Genomic DNA, 15,969 nt, shown 5'->3' with positions numbered 1-15,969 from the left:
GACTTCCACGACAACCCGGGGCCGCTGGTCTGAGACTCTCATCCTCCATTCTCCACGCACCAGGTTGTGTTTCAGATCAAATGCAATACTTGTCTCACGCAATCACCATCCGATGTTTTGCAATCAAACCATGACCACAGGCTGAATGCGTGTGGCTGAACGCCTCGTGGCCCCCGACTATCATCTCTCACCTGAACACGAGGATCAGCGTCAGTTTCACCGTTGTGTCTTATCTTTGACACCATCTCGACACAAGAAGGCGACCCGTAGCTGCTGCTCTAGCGGAACTTTGCCCTGGCAATGATTGTTTGTTTTCCCAACAGTTGTGAGATTCACTACCATGGCTTGAAGGTGTCGCGGAGATGGGAGCGTGATGCAGAGATAACAGAATCAAACCAACAGAAGAGATAAAGCCAGGTGTCACTCGTCCCTCTTCATCATTACGACCAACGCATTTCATTCTCGTCTCCAACACAGAGGGAGATGGAGCGCAGACATTCCGCCATCGCCGACGACCTCGGCCTCCTCAAACACCCGAATTCCCACTCTCCCCCTCACCGGGAGCGATGACAAGAGTTGGAGACCTTCATACGTCTCTCGCGGGACCGTTTGAAGACAAAGGTGTGTTCCTAAAGGTTTGATTAGAAAGCTCCTGCTCTCCCGAATATACCAACGTGGCCTTCCCACTCAATTGACGATATGCGTCTCGACTACGTTCCAAACCCGCCAACAGACCTGGCTCCCGAGGACCAGGAGGTACTGGAACGGGTAAAAGCCCGACGAGGGGCCATGGGCTTGATTCCTCTAGATTTGACCTTGCTTCATGCCCCGAAAATTGCAGATGGTATGTTGAGACGGTTCTGTCTTGTCGTTGCTCTACCAACTGTTCCCTTTTAGGCTGGAACGGTCTTCTGGCAGCTGTCCGGACCAAGAATTCTCTACCGGACGACATTCGCGAGATTGCCATTTCCCGACCTGCACTGATCAATCGTGCATGGTTCGAGTGGAATGCGCATGTTCCGATTCTTTTGAAGTCTGCTGGATTCACAGAGGAGAAGATGAATGTTGTGAGGCAGCTTCTTCCCATGGAGCAGGGAGCCCTTGACGACCGGCAATGGGCAGTTCTCAGATTTGCCGATGCCATGACGAGGGAGGTTGCGGTCCCTCAGACCCTGTTCGACGAGGTCAGGGCAGCTGGCTTCACCGAACAACAGATCGTTGAACTCACAGCGACTGTTGCTAGTTACAACATGGTCACCCGATTCTTGGTTGCGCTGGATGTTGCTGAAGAGAATAACAAATCTCCCCAGTATCCCATTGTCGAGAATTGATGTGGAGTTGCCATGGCATCTGCTAGATAACTCTGCAATCTGACGTTTTCAACATCCGCAGTTGTTCTCGCCCTCCTTTCGCATCTCCGACGGCCCATGGCCTTGTTCTGTGGCTCGTGTCCCCTCCCTCCCTCGTTGGCCAGGCCTTACTTTTCTCGCAGCCCACAGGCTTATGCTTTGTTATCCAGTCAATTGTTACCTAATCGCCGATGGTTTGAGACTTGGTAAGGCCTCACATTCGTCAGAAACGAGCAAAGGGCCTGTGCCAACGAGTCACTTGACCCAATAGTATACCAACTAAGCAAGTGATTCCGTGGTAGGGATGAGTCTGAGTCGCGGACATACCCAAGACTCACTTCGATTGTCTCCAGCACTTCCGACGTCGCTTTTGGAAATGCATTCTCCGCATTACTGCCCGCGCGCGCATCACGACACGTCTGTTTCTCAATCTGGACGGCGTGTGCCTTTGTATAGATCTAGTCCGCACACTGCATCGGAGCCAGTTTCCAGACTTGATGCATGGTTATCTTTATCAGCGCAACCTGCTCCACGAAAACCCCATGCGGGATTGTCCGCAGGTCGATCATTCCGAGAGGCAATAGTCAGCGAGAGACTGGAGGATGATAAAGCAACAACATCAGTACCTGTGCATCGCCTTCCGGTCGCCTGAAGTGGTGTTTCCATCGTAAAGACTATTTTTGAGCTTGCAATCCCAGGACTATTCAAAATTCTACAGTTGGAGCACACTTTATCTTGACCGCTTAGTTCGGTGGACAATCTGCTCAACATGCCGCACGCGACGTCGCAAGAACTTATCATCACCCCTTTCGCGCAGCAGGAAGGCAAGAAGGCGAAGGTGAGCATGGGCACCAATTGAACCGGAGACACCCTTGCTGAGAGCACACACGGGATAGTTTGGAGCAACGGTCACAGGTGCAGACCTCGAAAACCTCGATGAGGCGACGTTCCAGATACTACGAGAAGCGGTATACAAGTACAGCCTCATTGTGGTCAAGGGCCAGCACAACCTCAATCCAGCCAAGCAGTTCGAACTCATCAAGCGTTTCGACCCGGACGCGAAAGCTCAACATGGCTTCGGTGCAGGAAAGGGGTCGAAGCTCGTTGGGTTTCTCGGGGTTGGTGTTTCTCCGTTTTGTCTTTTTCCAACTTCCTAGATTTCGTCAACCAGGCAAATATTCTAACGTCGTCGCCATCGTCAAAAGGACATACCATTCTACGGGATCCCGAACTCGGGCGGCGTCAACCTCGTCGGCCACGGGTACCAAGGTCCGGACCACTATGGTCTCAAGGACGTGACGATCCGCGCCGTGCCCCAGTCCAGAGTCCACGCGACGCCCATCTCGGCTTCGGAGCTGGCAAGGGGCCAGACACGGTTCAACTCGTTCCACTTTGACGGGTCCATCTACGGCGCGTACCCTTCGCGCGTGACTGCCTTCCGCTGCGTCAAGGCGCCCGTCGGCCCGCCGCTCACGGTCCGCTGGGACGACGGCACCGGTCGCACGATGCGGTGTCAGGCGGGCGGCACGGCGTTTTTCAGCGGCGAGCAGCTCTACGACCTCCTGTCGGACGACGAAAAGGACCTCGTCGACCACAGCCACTGGGAGCCCGCGCCGCACCCGTTCGCGTGGATGGGCACGCGCAGGCTTCGTTCGTCGGGCATGGGCCTCGCGCCCGGCGGCGAGACGGTCCCTCTCGACGAGCTGCCCGAATGGTCGCCCGACAAGGTCTACACCTTCCCCATGGTGTGGGTGAACCCCGTCACCGGGGCCAAGGCGCTGCAGATCTTCCCCGACATCATTCGCAGATTGCACATCAGAACCACCACCTCGCCGCCGTCGGAAAGGGTGGTTGAGGATCTCGAGGAGATCAGGCTCTGGGTCAACGACATATACGACAGGATCGCAACGCCGGAATACATCGTGGTCCCGGCGTGCGAGGAGGGTGACATGTTTCTGTGGAATAATTGGGTGAGTAGGGTGGCCGGTGGTTAGATTCCCGAGAGACATCGTTGCGTTAATAAGTTCTAACTTCGCGGGTGATCACCTCAAACCCAACCACGTGTGCATCACAGAGGGATCGCTGACGATGGGGTTTTCAGGGCGTTCAACACAGTGCTATCGAGTATCCCGACAGTTACGGTACCAGGTCCAGTATGTTTCCTCTCTCCATCTCTTTTCTGTGACTTGCTAGCTGCGTCTGTCTTTCAAGTGTCCTTCAAACGCTAATCGGATTGGAATATCGCAGTGCATCAATGTCACATCGCGTCGAGTACATTGCCACTTGGCCCTGCTGACATTGAGCGACTCTGCGCATAGTGTCCGGCCGCGGCGCAGCTGATAATGACACTGCTGGTTACCTACATGGCATGACCATCTGCCGCAATCTCAGTTTCAACTTTCACCAAGACTAGTCTGATGAGTCTTGTATTGTGATGAGTTCAATCGATGGCTACTACGAAACGACCTTATGTAGAACACATTCATCCAAAAGCCATAATCTCGTCCTCTTGACAATACGTGATTTGTGATTACAGAGGTAGCGTCACCGGCCGGTCTTTCCTCTCCCCCCCACAAACCTGTTCTTCTTCTTCTATATTTTCTTCAGCTACCCGAGAAATATGCCAGGGTCAATCCCGCATCGATAGTAACTTCCTGGCCTGTCATGGACGTATTTTTGGCCACTGACACATACACATCGGCGCAGTCGTCGAGGAAAGTCTGGATTACATACATTTAGGCAAAATTGAGACTCGTACCTAGATAGGTCTAGACAAGGTAGATATGCGTAAGGAGTACACAAGAAGGTACATAACTCATGTTTCAAGATTGCCAGTTTCTTCTCGGCCTCGATCTGCTCGTCGGTGAATTGCATGCCCTGGATAGAGTAGGATGATCAGCACTTTGCGCGGGCGTGCACTTGAATACAACAACTGCTGGAACTTGAAGTTCGAGAAAGCAGAATCATGTATGCATGTATACACGTATGGGGATGCGTGTATCTCTGTGCGCACATACCCAATCAGTCAACAATTGACCAGGAAGAATCGCATTCACACGGATCTTTGGACCCTGTGTTGCAGCGAGACATTTCGTCAAGTGTAGTCCAGCAGCCTTCGTTACTGAATACGCCATGGAACTTCCGGTTTGTGTCGTTCCCTAACACAGGTCAGCGATGAATGTCACCGACCCAGCTTCATTCCTCGATCCTAACTCCTGCCGGGAGCCAAAGCGTTGATAAAATGAACGGACGGACGGGTTGAAAACTTAAACGAGTACCTGACATACCGCAATAGATGATGTGACGAGGTATACGCCACCTTCTGGGTTCGCGTTGAATATCGGAGCGGCAGACTGCATTAGTTGTAGGTGAGACATGACATTTACAGCCCAGCACTGAAAGTGAGATTTGGTGTCAGCGTACGTCCGTCCTCAACAGTCAACGTATCTGGTCGGGTACGGCGTGGGTGGCACGGCGCGACAGGATAACGTCGAGGGGGAAGAGGGTCTGTTCACCTTATTCCACTCATCGTGACTTAGGGCATGGAGGTCCTTCCAGTCGGAAAATTTCGTCCATCCAGCATTGGCAATGATGATATCAAGGCCACCGAGTTTTTCGACAGTTTCGCGGACGAGTCGATCATTGTCTTCAGGCAGTTCGGCGTCCTGGATGACAATTGAAAGGGGAGAATGAGATTGCTTCTCGATATGTAGGTAGGTATTCTTGGCTGTCGTTGGGGCCGGGGGGAAAAGGGGGAGGAGAAAACAAGTCAACCAGCAACAACAGAAGGATGCTCACCCCGTGAATAGCGAATGCTTGTACGCCGCATGCACGCACTTTCTCTACGACCTCTCTCGCCCGGTCTTCTCGCGAGTGGTAGTTGACCATAACGTGGCAGCCCTCGGCGGCGAACTTTTCGCAAATCAAAGCGCCCAGGCCGCGACTACCTGCGCACACGAGCACGCGACGGCCTTTGAGATCGTATGGCATTGTAAGTACTGGGCTGATGATCTCCAGAGGGCAGACACAGACACAAGGTTGGGTTGACAGTTTTCGAGAATGGTGGCTTGCTTGTACGCCCTCGGTCTGGTCAGCGAGAAGTTGGAGTTGTCGGTGCCTTGGTGGCTGGATACCTGTGTCGCACTGCCACGTTTCGATGGAATTGCATATACCTGTTGATGAAGCCGCAGATGCACGCCGTGTCTCGTCGTTGGACAGACACCATATATCCAGAGAAGATGCCCAGTGCAAGCTACGGCTGAGCGTGGCCGGAGATATGCGCTGGGAAACAAAGTGGAAAGTAACTGCGAGAATTGTGGGTACACCACGGTGGTTGAGAAGTGATAGCATCAATACGAGGACACTCTACCTACCCGTGTTCTATTCACAAAACTAAATCTATAAATAGGGAAGCTTCCGGGACCAAAGGCGACATATCTCACGCACTTCAGCCAACGTCGCCCATGGTAGACGCAATTATTGTGTCGTCACAAATTCGCGTGTCGTGAGTCCGAACCGTGTTCTCTGATATCCCACAGCTCCTCTGCCGTGTCCCGGAAGATGCGATCAATGAGGACATGGTCATTGTCGCACCATTGAACGCATTGATCCACGAAAGGCCGAATGTCCAAGCCGTTGAATCGAGTATGAGGCCAATCTGTGGCAAACACTATCCGAGTCGGCCCAGCAACTCGAAGCAGTTCCTTTGCTATTGGGGCAAGGTCTCGCATATGCGAATCTTTCGAAAGCCGATACGCGCCAGAGAACTTAATGTAGGTATTTCCCTGGGCGAGAAGGTTGACTACTGACCGAAAGCCCGGGATCTCGTAGGGGTCGACTGGTGTTTGCGCCGCCGTGGAAGATGAGTGTGACGAGGATATGGCAGATGACATGAAGGATAGATCGGGACAGCCAAAGTGGTCGAGACACAGTCTGACATCGAGAGCTGGGGATAGGTCCTCTAGCCAGGTCGCGAGCTCCATGGGTATGTACAACTGGATGACCCAGCCGAGGGGACGCACAGCGTTCGCGTAGCGCAGGAGAAGGGCCTCAAAGGCCAGACGGTCCATTGTCTCATTGACGGACTTGAGGTTGATTCGTACCCCTCGAACGCCCAGTTGGTGCCATAACTGCAAGACTGGGACGGTGATTGTGAGTGGATCGAATGCTACAACTCCACGAGCACGTTGAGGTCCAAGTCTCTTCAATGCCCGCAGCAGGTACGTATTGTCGAATTCGTAGCAGGATGGCTGGACAAGGACGATGTTGCGAAGGCCGAGAGACGCTTCGAAAGCCAGAGCGTGAGGGAGGTCAGAAGGTATCGGAGAATATGGCGCGCTATCATGGTCAAGTGAGTGAGGCTCGAATACATGCATGTGGCTGTCCCATGATTGCGATGGCAGCCGTACCTTCGACATGGTCTGATTGTTTGCGTGTGGTGTTATATTCGCCGTCGGGGCCTGCGTATCGTCTTCGGCTGTTAGCCTGAGTATCCCAGCAGAAGAGCCGGCCACGAATGAACGGATTGGGCGTGCCTGCTGAGGCGTTGCATCTTCCCTGCTATTTGCCAGAGGGCGGCAGTTATATTGATCTCTCTCCGTGTTTATCCCTCTTCATCTCCTGTCACGCGTTCGGATAATCTGCGAGAAGGTCAGTTGTGTGATGTGGATACGGGAATCCACGTCTCCGTGGGGCTTCACAAGACTCGGTCGTTGTCCGAGAAAGCGGAGAGAGAGACTTTCCCCAGAACTTGACCATGATATCGTTGAAGATTTTTGTTCTCATAAGACATCGGCCCCAGCGGTTTCCTCTCTTGCTGATGTCCAGCTCTTTTATCGTGATAATTCCTGGGAACTTGGAAAATCTGTCGACTGCAGAACCATGGGTGCAACAATCCGCGCTACCGGGCTTGCAGAGTCGGGACCTCATGGACGGCTCGTGCCATATTATCTCTTGACTGTCGTGGTCATAGCCTGTGGCGGTATCCCAAAAGGTACTTTGTCCTGCACTGCCGTATCTGGGGAAAATACTGATTCTGCTACGCAAAGGTTATGATGAAGGTGGTTACAGTTCCTCGGTTTCTCTGAAGTCCTTCAAAGAAGATTTCGACCTCGTTGCAAGCCACTGGAAAGGCAACGCCACTGGGCTGGCCAATCGAACAGCCAACATAACTTCTTTTGGGGTTCTCGGAGCTGCCTGTGGCTGCGTAATTGCTCTGCTCTTGGATTCTCTTCGCTGGGGCCGCCTGGCATCCTGGCGCGCCTACGCTGCTGTGTGGGCCAGCGGCCTGTTCATTCAGATATTCTCCTCAGGCATCTATGGACTGCTGTTGTTTGGTCGCATCTGGGGTGGTCTGGGTGCCGGAGCACTTACCGTGGTGACACCAATATACCTTAGTGAAGTAACACCTGCGCGGTCTCGGGGATGGATTGTGAGCCTGTACATGGTCTTCTTGCTCTCCTTCCTCAGCCTGGGTTCGCATCTCTTCCTGAGAACTGTCAGAGGCGCGTCTCGCTAATGCTTGCGCCACAGGCTTCTTCATATCGTATGCCGCCAGCAAAATGATGTCCGACACAAGGGAGCAATACCGTCTTGTCCAATCGATACCATTGATTCCCATGGGTGTGGCATTCGTTTGCTCCTTTTGGCTCTGCGAGACTCCGCGCTGGCTCATTGCCAGGAACCGCGTACAAGATGCTCGGCAAGTCCTTGCTCGGCTGACTGGACTCTCCACCGACGACCCTCTCCTGCTGTCCAATTTTGATTCTCTTCATCAGCAAATCCTGGAAAGTGAGATAGACCGTCAGGAGCGATCAACCAAAGATTTGTTCCGAGAAATATTGTCAAGGCGGTACCGTGGACGATTCTTGCTGGCCCTAGCAATGCAGACATTCGCCCAGTGGTCCGGGGGTAACGGGATCACATACTATATACCCACGGTTTGTTGCTCCTCGGTCTCCTTAAGTGAAATGCAACAACTGACTCGTTTCTTGCTTCGTAGATCTTCCAGTATGCTGGCATCACGGGTGATTCCGTTTCACTTGTGGCATCTGGAGCATACGGGATTATGAAACTATTGGCCTCAACCCTCACAGCTTTCTTCCTAGTGGACCGCATGGGACGAAGGCCACTGTTCATCACTGGTCTCGCTCTGCAAACGCTGACGCACGTATACATGGCCGTGTACATGGGAGAGCAACCGGGCAGCGGACAGAACCACGCCGCCTCAAATGCTGCAATCGCCTCGGTCTTCATATACGCGTTTGGGTGGTCCATCGGGCTTTGTATCCTTCAGTCCATCTATGCCACAGAGATTTTCCCTACGCGACTCCGAGGCCTCTGCTACGCCATGACGATGGCCTTGCACTGGTTCTTTCAATTTGCTGTGGTCCGCGTCACTCCCAACATGCTGGTCAGCTTGCATGTGTGGGGAGCTTATGTCTTCTGGGCGGCTATTTGTGGAACCGGCCTGGTTGTACTCGGTCTCTGGGCCCCCGAGACTAAGAGAGTACCGTTGGAACGCATGGATGAATTGTTTCAGGGGCCGTGGTACAAGACCTGGAAGGCCAGGGCAACACGTGAGGCCGCGGATGGTTCATTAGAAGTGGTCGCCGTGCACGACACCCCGGAGAAGGTGTCGCAAGGAGTTGAGATGCAGCATGTTGAAGGCAGTCATGTGGATCTGGAGAAGCGCTGAATCAAAACTGTTGATGCGCTCTCTCATCCCACCTTGGATAGAGATAGCCTTGAATATGACCCCATATCTGCCATCATAACTCCAAGGCCTTCCATATTCCAGCTTAATAGGATCGCTTAAACCAAAGCTAGCTGCCCTGCTTCGCGTTTATGCCGTGAAAGTTTTATATGGACGAGGCAAGAAAGTTGGTCAAAGCCACCAGTATTTGATGCGATTCGCCTCACTTTCCTCTTTAGGGGTAGTCGGGGCACTTTCCTAAAGTTGTCGACGTCGTCACCCTCCAACATCGACGTCTCTCTTCTGTTGAAATCTTCCCAGTCGCCCATCGAGCACAGGACTCTTGGTCTCACCCGTCGTCAGCCCTAAATCAGACCTGTCTCCAGGATATATTAGAATGCCAGCACTCCAGATCCCCGACTACTAAGTACCAGAACCAAGAGCTACGGCACTGGCCGGCCCACCATGCCCATGATCTATTGCTAGGAGGTAGCTCTGCTTGTCCAGGCTCTCATCTCTTGCGAAGTCCAGGGCACGGGAACAGCTTTAGGCAGCTTCATGACGTTAGTGTGTCGGTGTGCCTCAGAAGAAATGCCGAGATTTTGCAATCCACGCCATGACCTCTGCAAGCAGCAAGCTAATTGGTCTCAAGCCCGAGCGTCGGCGCGCTTTCAGTTGTGAAACCTGCAGAAAACGAAAGGTAGGTTACTATCAACCCCAATATGGTATAACTGAACTAAGCCATCGTGTGAGCTAGGTCAAATGTGACGGCGCGACGCCCATCTGTTCACGGTGTTCGAGGCGAGGTGATGATTGCCAATACGGTCTCAATCCCACTTTATCTTATACCAGAGCTCTTGAGCAAAAGGTCGCTCATCTAGAGGCTAAAATTCGTACCTTGGAATGTCTCTCGGCTGATGTAGTCTCCCCTTCGGGTCAAAGCACTGCTGGCTCTGCTCAGACCGACTGCAACTCAAAGCCAAGCGACGGTACCGAGGGCACAAAGATCGCCAAATTCGACGCACTTCGAGTTGATGACGGCCAGCTGACCTTCCATGGGACGACTAGTTTCTTCCGGCTCCCTGGCAGTCTCCATGATGATGCAGATGGTATCGGTCCATCAATCCCTTCCCAAAGGGACACTGGAAGGGGCAAGGACAAATTAATCAACAGCGCATGGAAAGAAAGAGCTTTTGAGCAATTCTCAAACACCCCCGAACCGATGAAGTCACTGCTTCGTGACCACTGGACCTGGGTTTCGCCTCTTTTTAACTTCGTCTACCGACCTGCTTTCACCAGAGACATTAAGAACAACGGCCCCTACTACTCCGCCGGCTTACTGAGTACGATTTTCGCACACTCTGTGCGATGGGCGAGAGCCGACCCTGATTTATCTGTCTTACTGGAACCTTATGATGGCGGTGCTCAGTTCTATCGTCAAGCGATTGCCGCCGTGTTTGATAGCGTCAGACAAGGTCCAGGCAAAATTCCCGAGGTTCAGGCCCTCCTCTTGCTCAGTGCTCAAGCTATTGGCAAAGGACATAAAACCCAAGCGTGGCTGTACATGGGTATGGCCATGCGGCTGATGGAAGACATGGGTCTTAATATCGATAGCTCTAGCTACGCCGCAACAGCCGGGCTTAGCGATGAGGATATCGAGATTCGAACCCGTTTATTCTGGAGCTGCTATTGCTGGGAGAAACTACTCTGCTTATATCTGGGTAGGCAGCCTGTCATTCTCGCAACGCACGCTAGTTCTCCACAGCTCTTGCTAGATGACTCTGCTGAAATCGAGGTCTGGTCGCCTTCTGGAGTTGGAGTTATTGATGAGCAGAACTACCCACCTACGCAGAGTCATGCGACTTCCTGTTTTATCAATATGTGCTCTCTGTCTGAAGTCCTCCATAGGATTCTACGCCAGCTTTACGACCCTCTGAATGAAATTCCTGAAGACTCAAAAAAATCTTACATCCTCAACGAGACGGCAAACATGCAAATCTGGTGGGACAGGCTCCCTCCGTTTCTGAAGATATCTACTTCCGATTTGCCTCATTATTGCCCGCCCTCTCATGTGGCGACACTGAACGCCATGTTTCACATGGTGAAAATCCAGCTCAATCGGCCAATTCTATACGCCCGTGGCACTTCCGAGATACTAAGAGATAACCTAGAGCATCATGTTGCCGAGTGCACTTCTGCTGCTGACGCGATCATAAACGTATTTGATCTCTACACGCGCAGCTTTGGGCTGGGACACGTCATGACAGCTATGATATATTGCGTCTACACAGCCGCTTCCATCTTTCTGCTCCAAGTCCAGGCCACCAGGACAGACACGCAAGGCCCGATCTCGAAGCTGAAATATTGCCTTGACGCTATGGAAAGCGTCAAGGCAACGGCTCCCATCATTGGCACAGCAATTGGGTTAATTCAACGTGAGATCCAGCGTTTGAATGTTTACCTGGATGATCCGACGAGATCGTCAACAGACTTACCTGAGCTTCCTCACATAGCACCGGAGGAACCGAATGCATATGAATGGGCAGCTGTGAATGAGGGTGCCATTCTGCCACAACAATGGGCTGATGTATCATTGCCAGGAGATATGGAAACGTGGTTCGATGATAGCTTCTTCCTGGCTGCCGATGTACATTCTGCCTTGTACAGTCCTTACGAGGCGAGTGAGTTAACATGACAAGCAAGTGCAATCAACACGAGTCTAGACAAATAATCCTGTCGCGAGAAAGCTTGAATTCTCCGGTATGTATTGGACTAGTCAGCGGGTTGATTTTACTCCCGAAAATGCACGACTCACCAGTGTGCATCGCAATCGGTATTCTTTCAGACCCTTCAAATGGAACTCTATCGAGACCACTCAACATTCATCTCACTAAATCTGTTGAACTTGGGCTTCCACGTTGACTGCAGCATTCAGCTTCGGTCAATGTCCGAAGCACCCGGCTGTTGACCCGGCTATTGATTGGAGCCAATCAAAGCTTGTATCGAGGCTCCTCGGCATTGACCCGAAGTGTCAGGGGTTGGTTGCCGTTCTTCTCTCATTTTTGACGAGGGAGGAAACGCGCGGACGTGTTGTTCAACTGTAATCAAGTTGATGCGAGCGAACCGAGTACCAGATATCTCAGAGCTTTCCCACTACAATTTTGGACCTTGGACAGATCCTCATTCCAGTCAGGTCTTGTAAGTAACGGGGTCTTTCACACTCAGTCTCATACCAACGTTCCCGCCAGATCAAGAGGAGACAGCGGTTCACGAATTGTTCTTCAACCAAATTGCTCAAAGCCAACAGTGATAGTGGGAACAAGCTGACACGATGTCGCCCAAACCGTCTGGTGCTGTGGCAATTCTCGCTGGAGGCATTGCTGGGGCCTCGGAGACTGTTATCACCTATCCTGCAGAGTTCCTTAAAACACGGAGACAGCTTCCTGTCAGCAACAGCGGCAGGCCGCTATCTTCGGTTGCTATATTTCGTTCTGTACTCAAGTCGCAAGGCATTCGGGGCGTCTATGCAGGATCTCCAGCTCTGATTGCCTCCAACACAGCCAAGGGAGGGGTACGGTTCTTCAGCTATGAGAGCAGTAAGAAGGTGTTTGAGCGAATTCTCGGACCAAACAATGTCTTCGTCAATGTTCTGGCAGGTCTGTCGGGAGGCATTACCGAATCGATCCTGGTCGTGACTCCAGCCGAAGTTCTAAAGACACAGTCAATAGATATGGCTGCTGCCGGATCCGGGAGATTGAGTACTCTTGCGGTGGCCAGGCAAGTTATGAGGCTTCATGGCCCACTGGGTTTGTGGAAAGGCCTTGCTCCCACCATGTGCAAACAGGCAACCAACTCAGCAGTCCGGTTTGCAAGTTTTCAAGCTATAAAGGATTGGATTTCGACAACAAGACTGGCCAAAGGACTGAATAGCGCAGGCCTGACTCTCCTTGCAGGTTCCCTGAGTGGCGCTGTGACGACGTAAGTATCCAAACTTTGCTCGTAAGTGTCGCTGCTGACAAGCTCTACTAGGTATGCTTCAATGCCTTTCGACAATATCAAGACCAGAATGCAGAGTACAAGCAACTCACATCGGAGTATGTTGTCATGCGGAATGTCCATGCTCAGACAGGAAGGAATCAAAGTGTTCTGGCGGGCAACAACTCCCCGACTTGTCAGGTTAATGGTAAGTGACAGTCCGACACTTGTGGCTGTTCATATCTCTTGACATGATCTGACTGTACAGTAGCTTTCCAGCGGAATTACTTTCGCGGTATTCGACCAGGTGACCGCGTTTTGTGCTTTATTGAATCAAAGTCGGCGAGAGACATCGAGCGTTCTTTGATCTGTATCGGTCCACTTTTATTGATATAATGTATGCATCCCTGTCGAATCTACTTGGCGTTTAAGAATGGAGCCGATGAACGCAATTATAATCGAGAGATCCAAGACCCAGAGATTTATAATGGAAAGAGCATTCGCTTCCGAGTCAACTCTCAACAATTGCTTGCTGATATCTACCATTAAATTTGTAACGGCGATTGGAGTCGAGCTCAGCTGTCACTACGCGGTACGAGTGGTTCGGCAATCTGCCCAGCGTCGCCACGGCTGGGGATACCGGGGAAGTGCTCGGCCGTTGTCCGAGATGCCATCGCTTTTGCCCCACGTGGCTGGTCGGTTTACCGGCGACATTCGGGCGGCCCTCATGAGATACCCCAGACGTAACAGTGCAGTTCAATGCTCTAGAACACCGTCACACTGTCTCCGGACGGCAGATGTCTCGGACGCGGAGAACTAGGGGGAGGAAGCTCGCGGGGAACGTCTATAAAAGATGGAGTCCCCTTCGAGATCTTGTGGGAGCCTTCCTTCCCTCCAGCGAGCCGAAATATACTGCCATCATGTCTAAAGTCGAAGTCCAGCTTACCACCCCGGTAGAGACAGAATTCTCCCTGGCGGGAGAGCTCAGTCATCTCTCACGAGAGGAATATGCGGCTGCTGAGCGGAAGTTTGTACGCAAAATTGACTTGCGACTAATGCCAATATTAGTTACGATTATTATATTGAAGTGAGTTCAGCCTCTTTCGCTTCTTGTACATACGTGTACAGCACGGTGCATGACCAGGGTCTGATATGCTGCATTTGACTCTTAGCTACCTCGATCGTAATGCCCTAGCCAATGCTAGAGTCCTCGGCATTGAAAAGGATCTCAACTTGAAAGGAACGGACTTCAACACTTGTATCTCGGTCTTCTTTGCCGGCTACCTTGCTATACAGATACCGTCAAATCTTATCCTGACAAGGGTCCGACCGAGCATATATCTGGTGAGTGTCAAGACTTCCCTGTCGGACGTCCGATTTTCTCTGACGGATGCATTAGCCCGCTTGTATGGCGGCCTGGGGACTCATCTCTGGATTGAGCGCTGTCACGCATAACTTTAGCGGACTGGTTGTCGTGCGCTTCTTCCTTGGAGTCGTCGAAGGCCCATACTTTCCTGGCTCTCTATTTCTACTCAGTTCATGGTACACGCGCAAGGAGTTGGCTCTGCGGACGTCCGTTCTCTACACTGGCTCTCTCATGGCCGGCGGTCTGGGCGGTCTCGTTGGAGCAGGGATCCAGTCAGGCCTAGACGGCGCCATGGGGATTACTGCATGGAGGTGGTTGTTCATTGTCGAAGCATCCATCACCGTCTTCATCGCCTTATGCGCCATGTTTATCCTGCCAGACTTTCCGCACAACACGAAGTTCTTGAGCCCGCAGGAACGAGCCATCGCAGTACGTCGTTTGCAAGAGATGAACGGTTCCCGCGATACCGAGAGGGGCAGTCTCCTACACGGAGCACGTCTGGCTGTTTGTGACTACAAGGTCTGGCTGCTTGCTCTGATCATAATCACCAAGACGAGTGCCGGGGCAGTGACGTCCTTTATCCCCACTCTCGTCAAAAACTTTGGCTACGGCAAGATTGAGACGCTCCTGCTCGTCGCGCCTCCATATTTTTTTGCTGCGCTCATGGCCTTGGCCATATCTTACTCGAGTGATCGATTCTCCGAGCGGTCCATTCACATCATCGCACCGATTTCGCTCGCCATGGCCGGGTACATTATTGCATCGGCCAGCATGGCTCTTGCCGCGCGATACTTGAGTTTGTTCCTCATGCTCGGAGGCGTCTATGGCAGCTACAATGTCGCCTTGGCGTGGATATCATCTACCCTGCCGCGGCCTGTCGAGAAGCGAAGTGCGGCCATCGCGTTGGTCAACACTCTCGGGAATCTGGCTCAGATATACAGCCCCTACATGTACTTGGCAAACCTTGGACCTCGGTATCTGGCCGCCATGGTTGCGAATGCGTGCTTCTGTGTTGCATGTGCCTTGGCAACGCTGGCGCTACGGTGGGCGCTGGTCAAGGAGAATGCGAAGCTTTTGAATGCTGAAACAGCTGTTCACCATGCCGACAAGGATAACACCGGGTATGTTGAGCATGGAGGAGAGCACGAGCGAAGTGTCCCTTCCATGGGAGAACGCTTCAGGTATATCTTGTGAAGAATCATCCATACAGACTTGTTCAGCAGAGTGGGCACGAGACCTGGATCCCGTGGTGCCTTCAGACGGCAAAAGTAGAAATAGGCCGAGAAATGCTTCAGAGGCAGAGCCTAAAGTGGATTGTCTGGTAATGATAATCGTATGTGATTATGACAGTATTTGCGACGAACTTTACTTCTGGACACGGAACCCTCCAATTACTTGTTGATAGCCTTTTGTATAGCTTGAAATGTGCCGAGGTAGCCGTGTCGTTTTGGAATCATTAGCAACAGGCTAGTCACGACAGTGGAAGTGCATGCCCAATCAGAAAGAATCGTGTCTCATCAGGGCTTAAATACTGGCGTTCCTGAGCCATCGTGGTTGAAGAGTTGCTTCGGCCGCAGCGTGTATGT

At 52.2% G+C, this 15,969-nt stretch overlaps 8 protein-coding genes across 8 annotated transcripts; 6 read left to right on the top strand and 2 right to left on the bottom strand.

Annotated features, from left to right (window-relative positions):
- Positions 1-699: 699 nt before the first annotated feature.
- Positions 700-1,331, top strand: PV08_06352 (uncharacterized protein; the record flags this gene model as incomplete). The annotated part of the gene is made up of 2 exons (XM_016380690.1): positions 700-844; positions 898-1,331. 2 exons carry the CDS (start codon positions 700-702, stop codon positions 1,329-1,331), a joined length of 579 nt encoding a protein of 192 aa, XP_016236517.1.
- A 787-nt stretch (positions 1,332-2,118) lies between these two features.
- On the top strand, positions 2,119-3,343 carry PV08_06351 (uncharacterized protein; the record flags this gene model as incomplete). Its single annotated transcript, XM_016380689.1, has 3 exons — positions 2,119-2,187; positions 2,246-2,467; positions 2,555-3,343. 3 exons carry the CDS (start codon positions 2,119-2,121, stop codon positions 3,341-3,343), a joined length of 1,080 nt encoding a protein of 359 aa, XP_016236516.1.
- Positions 3,344-4,780: 1,437 nt separating this feature from the next.
- PV08_06350 (uncharacterized protein) lies at positions 4,781-5,339 on the bottom strand (the record flags this gene model as incomplete). The annotated part of the gene is made up of 2 exons (XM_016380688.1): positions 4,781-5,047; positions 5,148-5,339. 2 exons carry the CDS (start codon positions 5,337-5,339, stop codon positions 4,781-4,783), a joined length of 459 nt encoding a protein of 152 aa, XP_016236515.1.
- A 497-nt stretch (positions 5,340-5,836) lies between these two features.
- On the bottom strand, positions 5,837-6,766 carry PV08_06349 (uncharacterized protein; the record flags this gene model as incomplete). The annotated part of the gene is made up of 1 exon (XM_016380687.1): positions 5,837-6,766. The coding sequence occupies one exon, from the start codon at positions 6,764-6,766 to the stop codon at positions 5,837-5,839; it is 930 nt and encodes a 309-aa protein (XP_016236514.1).
- A 463-nt stretch (positions 6,767-7,229) lies between these two features.
- PV08_06348 (uncharacterized protein) lies at positions 7,230-9,045 on the top strand (the record flags this gene model as incomplete). Its single annotated transcript, XM_016380686.1, has 4 exons — positions 7,230-7,341; positions 7,397-7,822; positions 7,881-8,287; positions 8,350-9,045. 4 exons carry the CDS (start codon positions 7,230-7,232, stop codon positions 9,043-9,045), a joined length of 1,641 nt encoding a protein of 546 aa, XP_016236513.1.
- A 613-nt stretch (positions 9,046-9,658) lies between these two features.
- On the top strand, positions 9,659-11,737 carry PV08_06347 (uncharacterized protein; the record flags this gene model as incomplete). The annotated part of the gene is made up of 2 exons (XM_016380685.1): positions 9,659-9,742; positions 9,800-11,737. 2 exons carry the CDS (start codon positions 9,659-9,661, stop codon positions 11,735-11,737), a joined length of 2,022 nt encoding a protein of 673 aa, XP_016236512.1.
- A 636-nt stretch (positions 11,738-12,373) lies between these two features.
- On the top strand, positions 12,374-13,384 carry PV08_06346 (uncharacterized protein; the record flags this gene model as incomplete). The annotated part of the gene is made up of 3 exons (XM_016380684.1): positions 12,374-13,020; positions 13,072-13,225; positions 13,289-13,384. The coding sequence occupies 3 exons, from the start codon at positions 12,374-12,376 to the stop codon at positions 13,382-13,384; spliced, it is 897 nt and encodes a 298-aa protein (XP_016236511.1).
- Positions 13,385-13,937: 553 nt separating this feature from the next.
- PV08_06345 (uncharacterized protein) lies at positions 13,938-15,577 on the top strand (the record flags this gene model as incomplete). The annotated part of the gene is made up of 3 exons (XM_016380683.1): positions 13,938-14,104; positions 14,190-14,361; positions 14,417-15,577. 3 exons carry the CDS (start codon positions 13,938-13,940, stop codon positions 15,575-15,577), a joined length of 1,500 nt encoding a protein of 499 aa, XP_016236510.1.
- Positions 15,578-15,969: the final 392 nt, after the last annotated feature.

The sequence above is a fragment of the Exophiala spinifera genome, assembly GCF_000836115.1.
Source record: "Exophiala spinifera strain CBS 89968 unplaced genomic scaffold supercont1.4, whole genome shotgun sequence".
NCBI classification, from domain to species: domain Eukaryota; kingdom Fungi; phylum Ascomycota; class Eurotiomycetes; order Chaetothyriales; family Herpotrichiellaceae; genus Exophiala; species Exophiala spinifera.
Note: the sequence above shows the minus strand (reverse complement) of the source record. Positions and strands in the feature narration are given on the sequence as shown.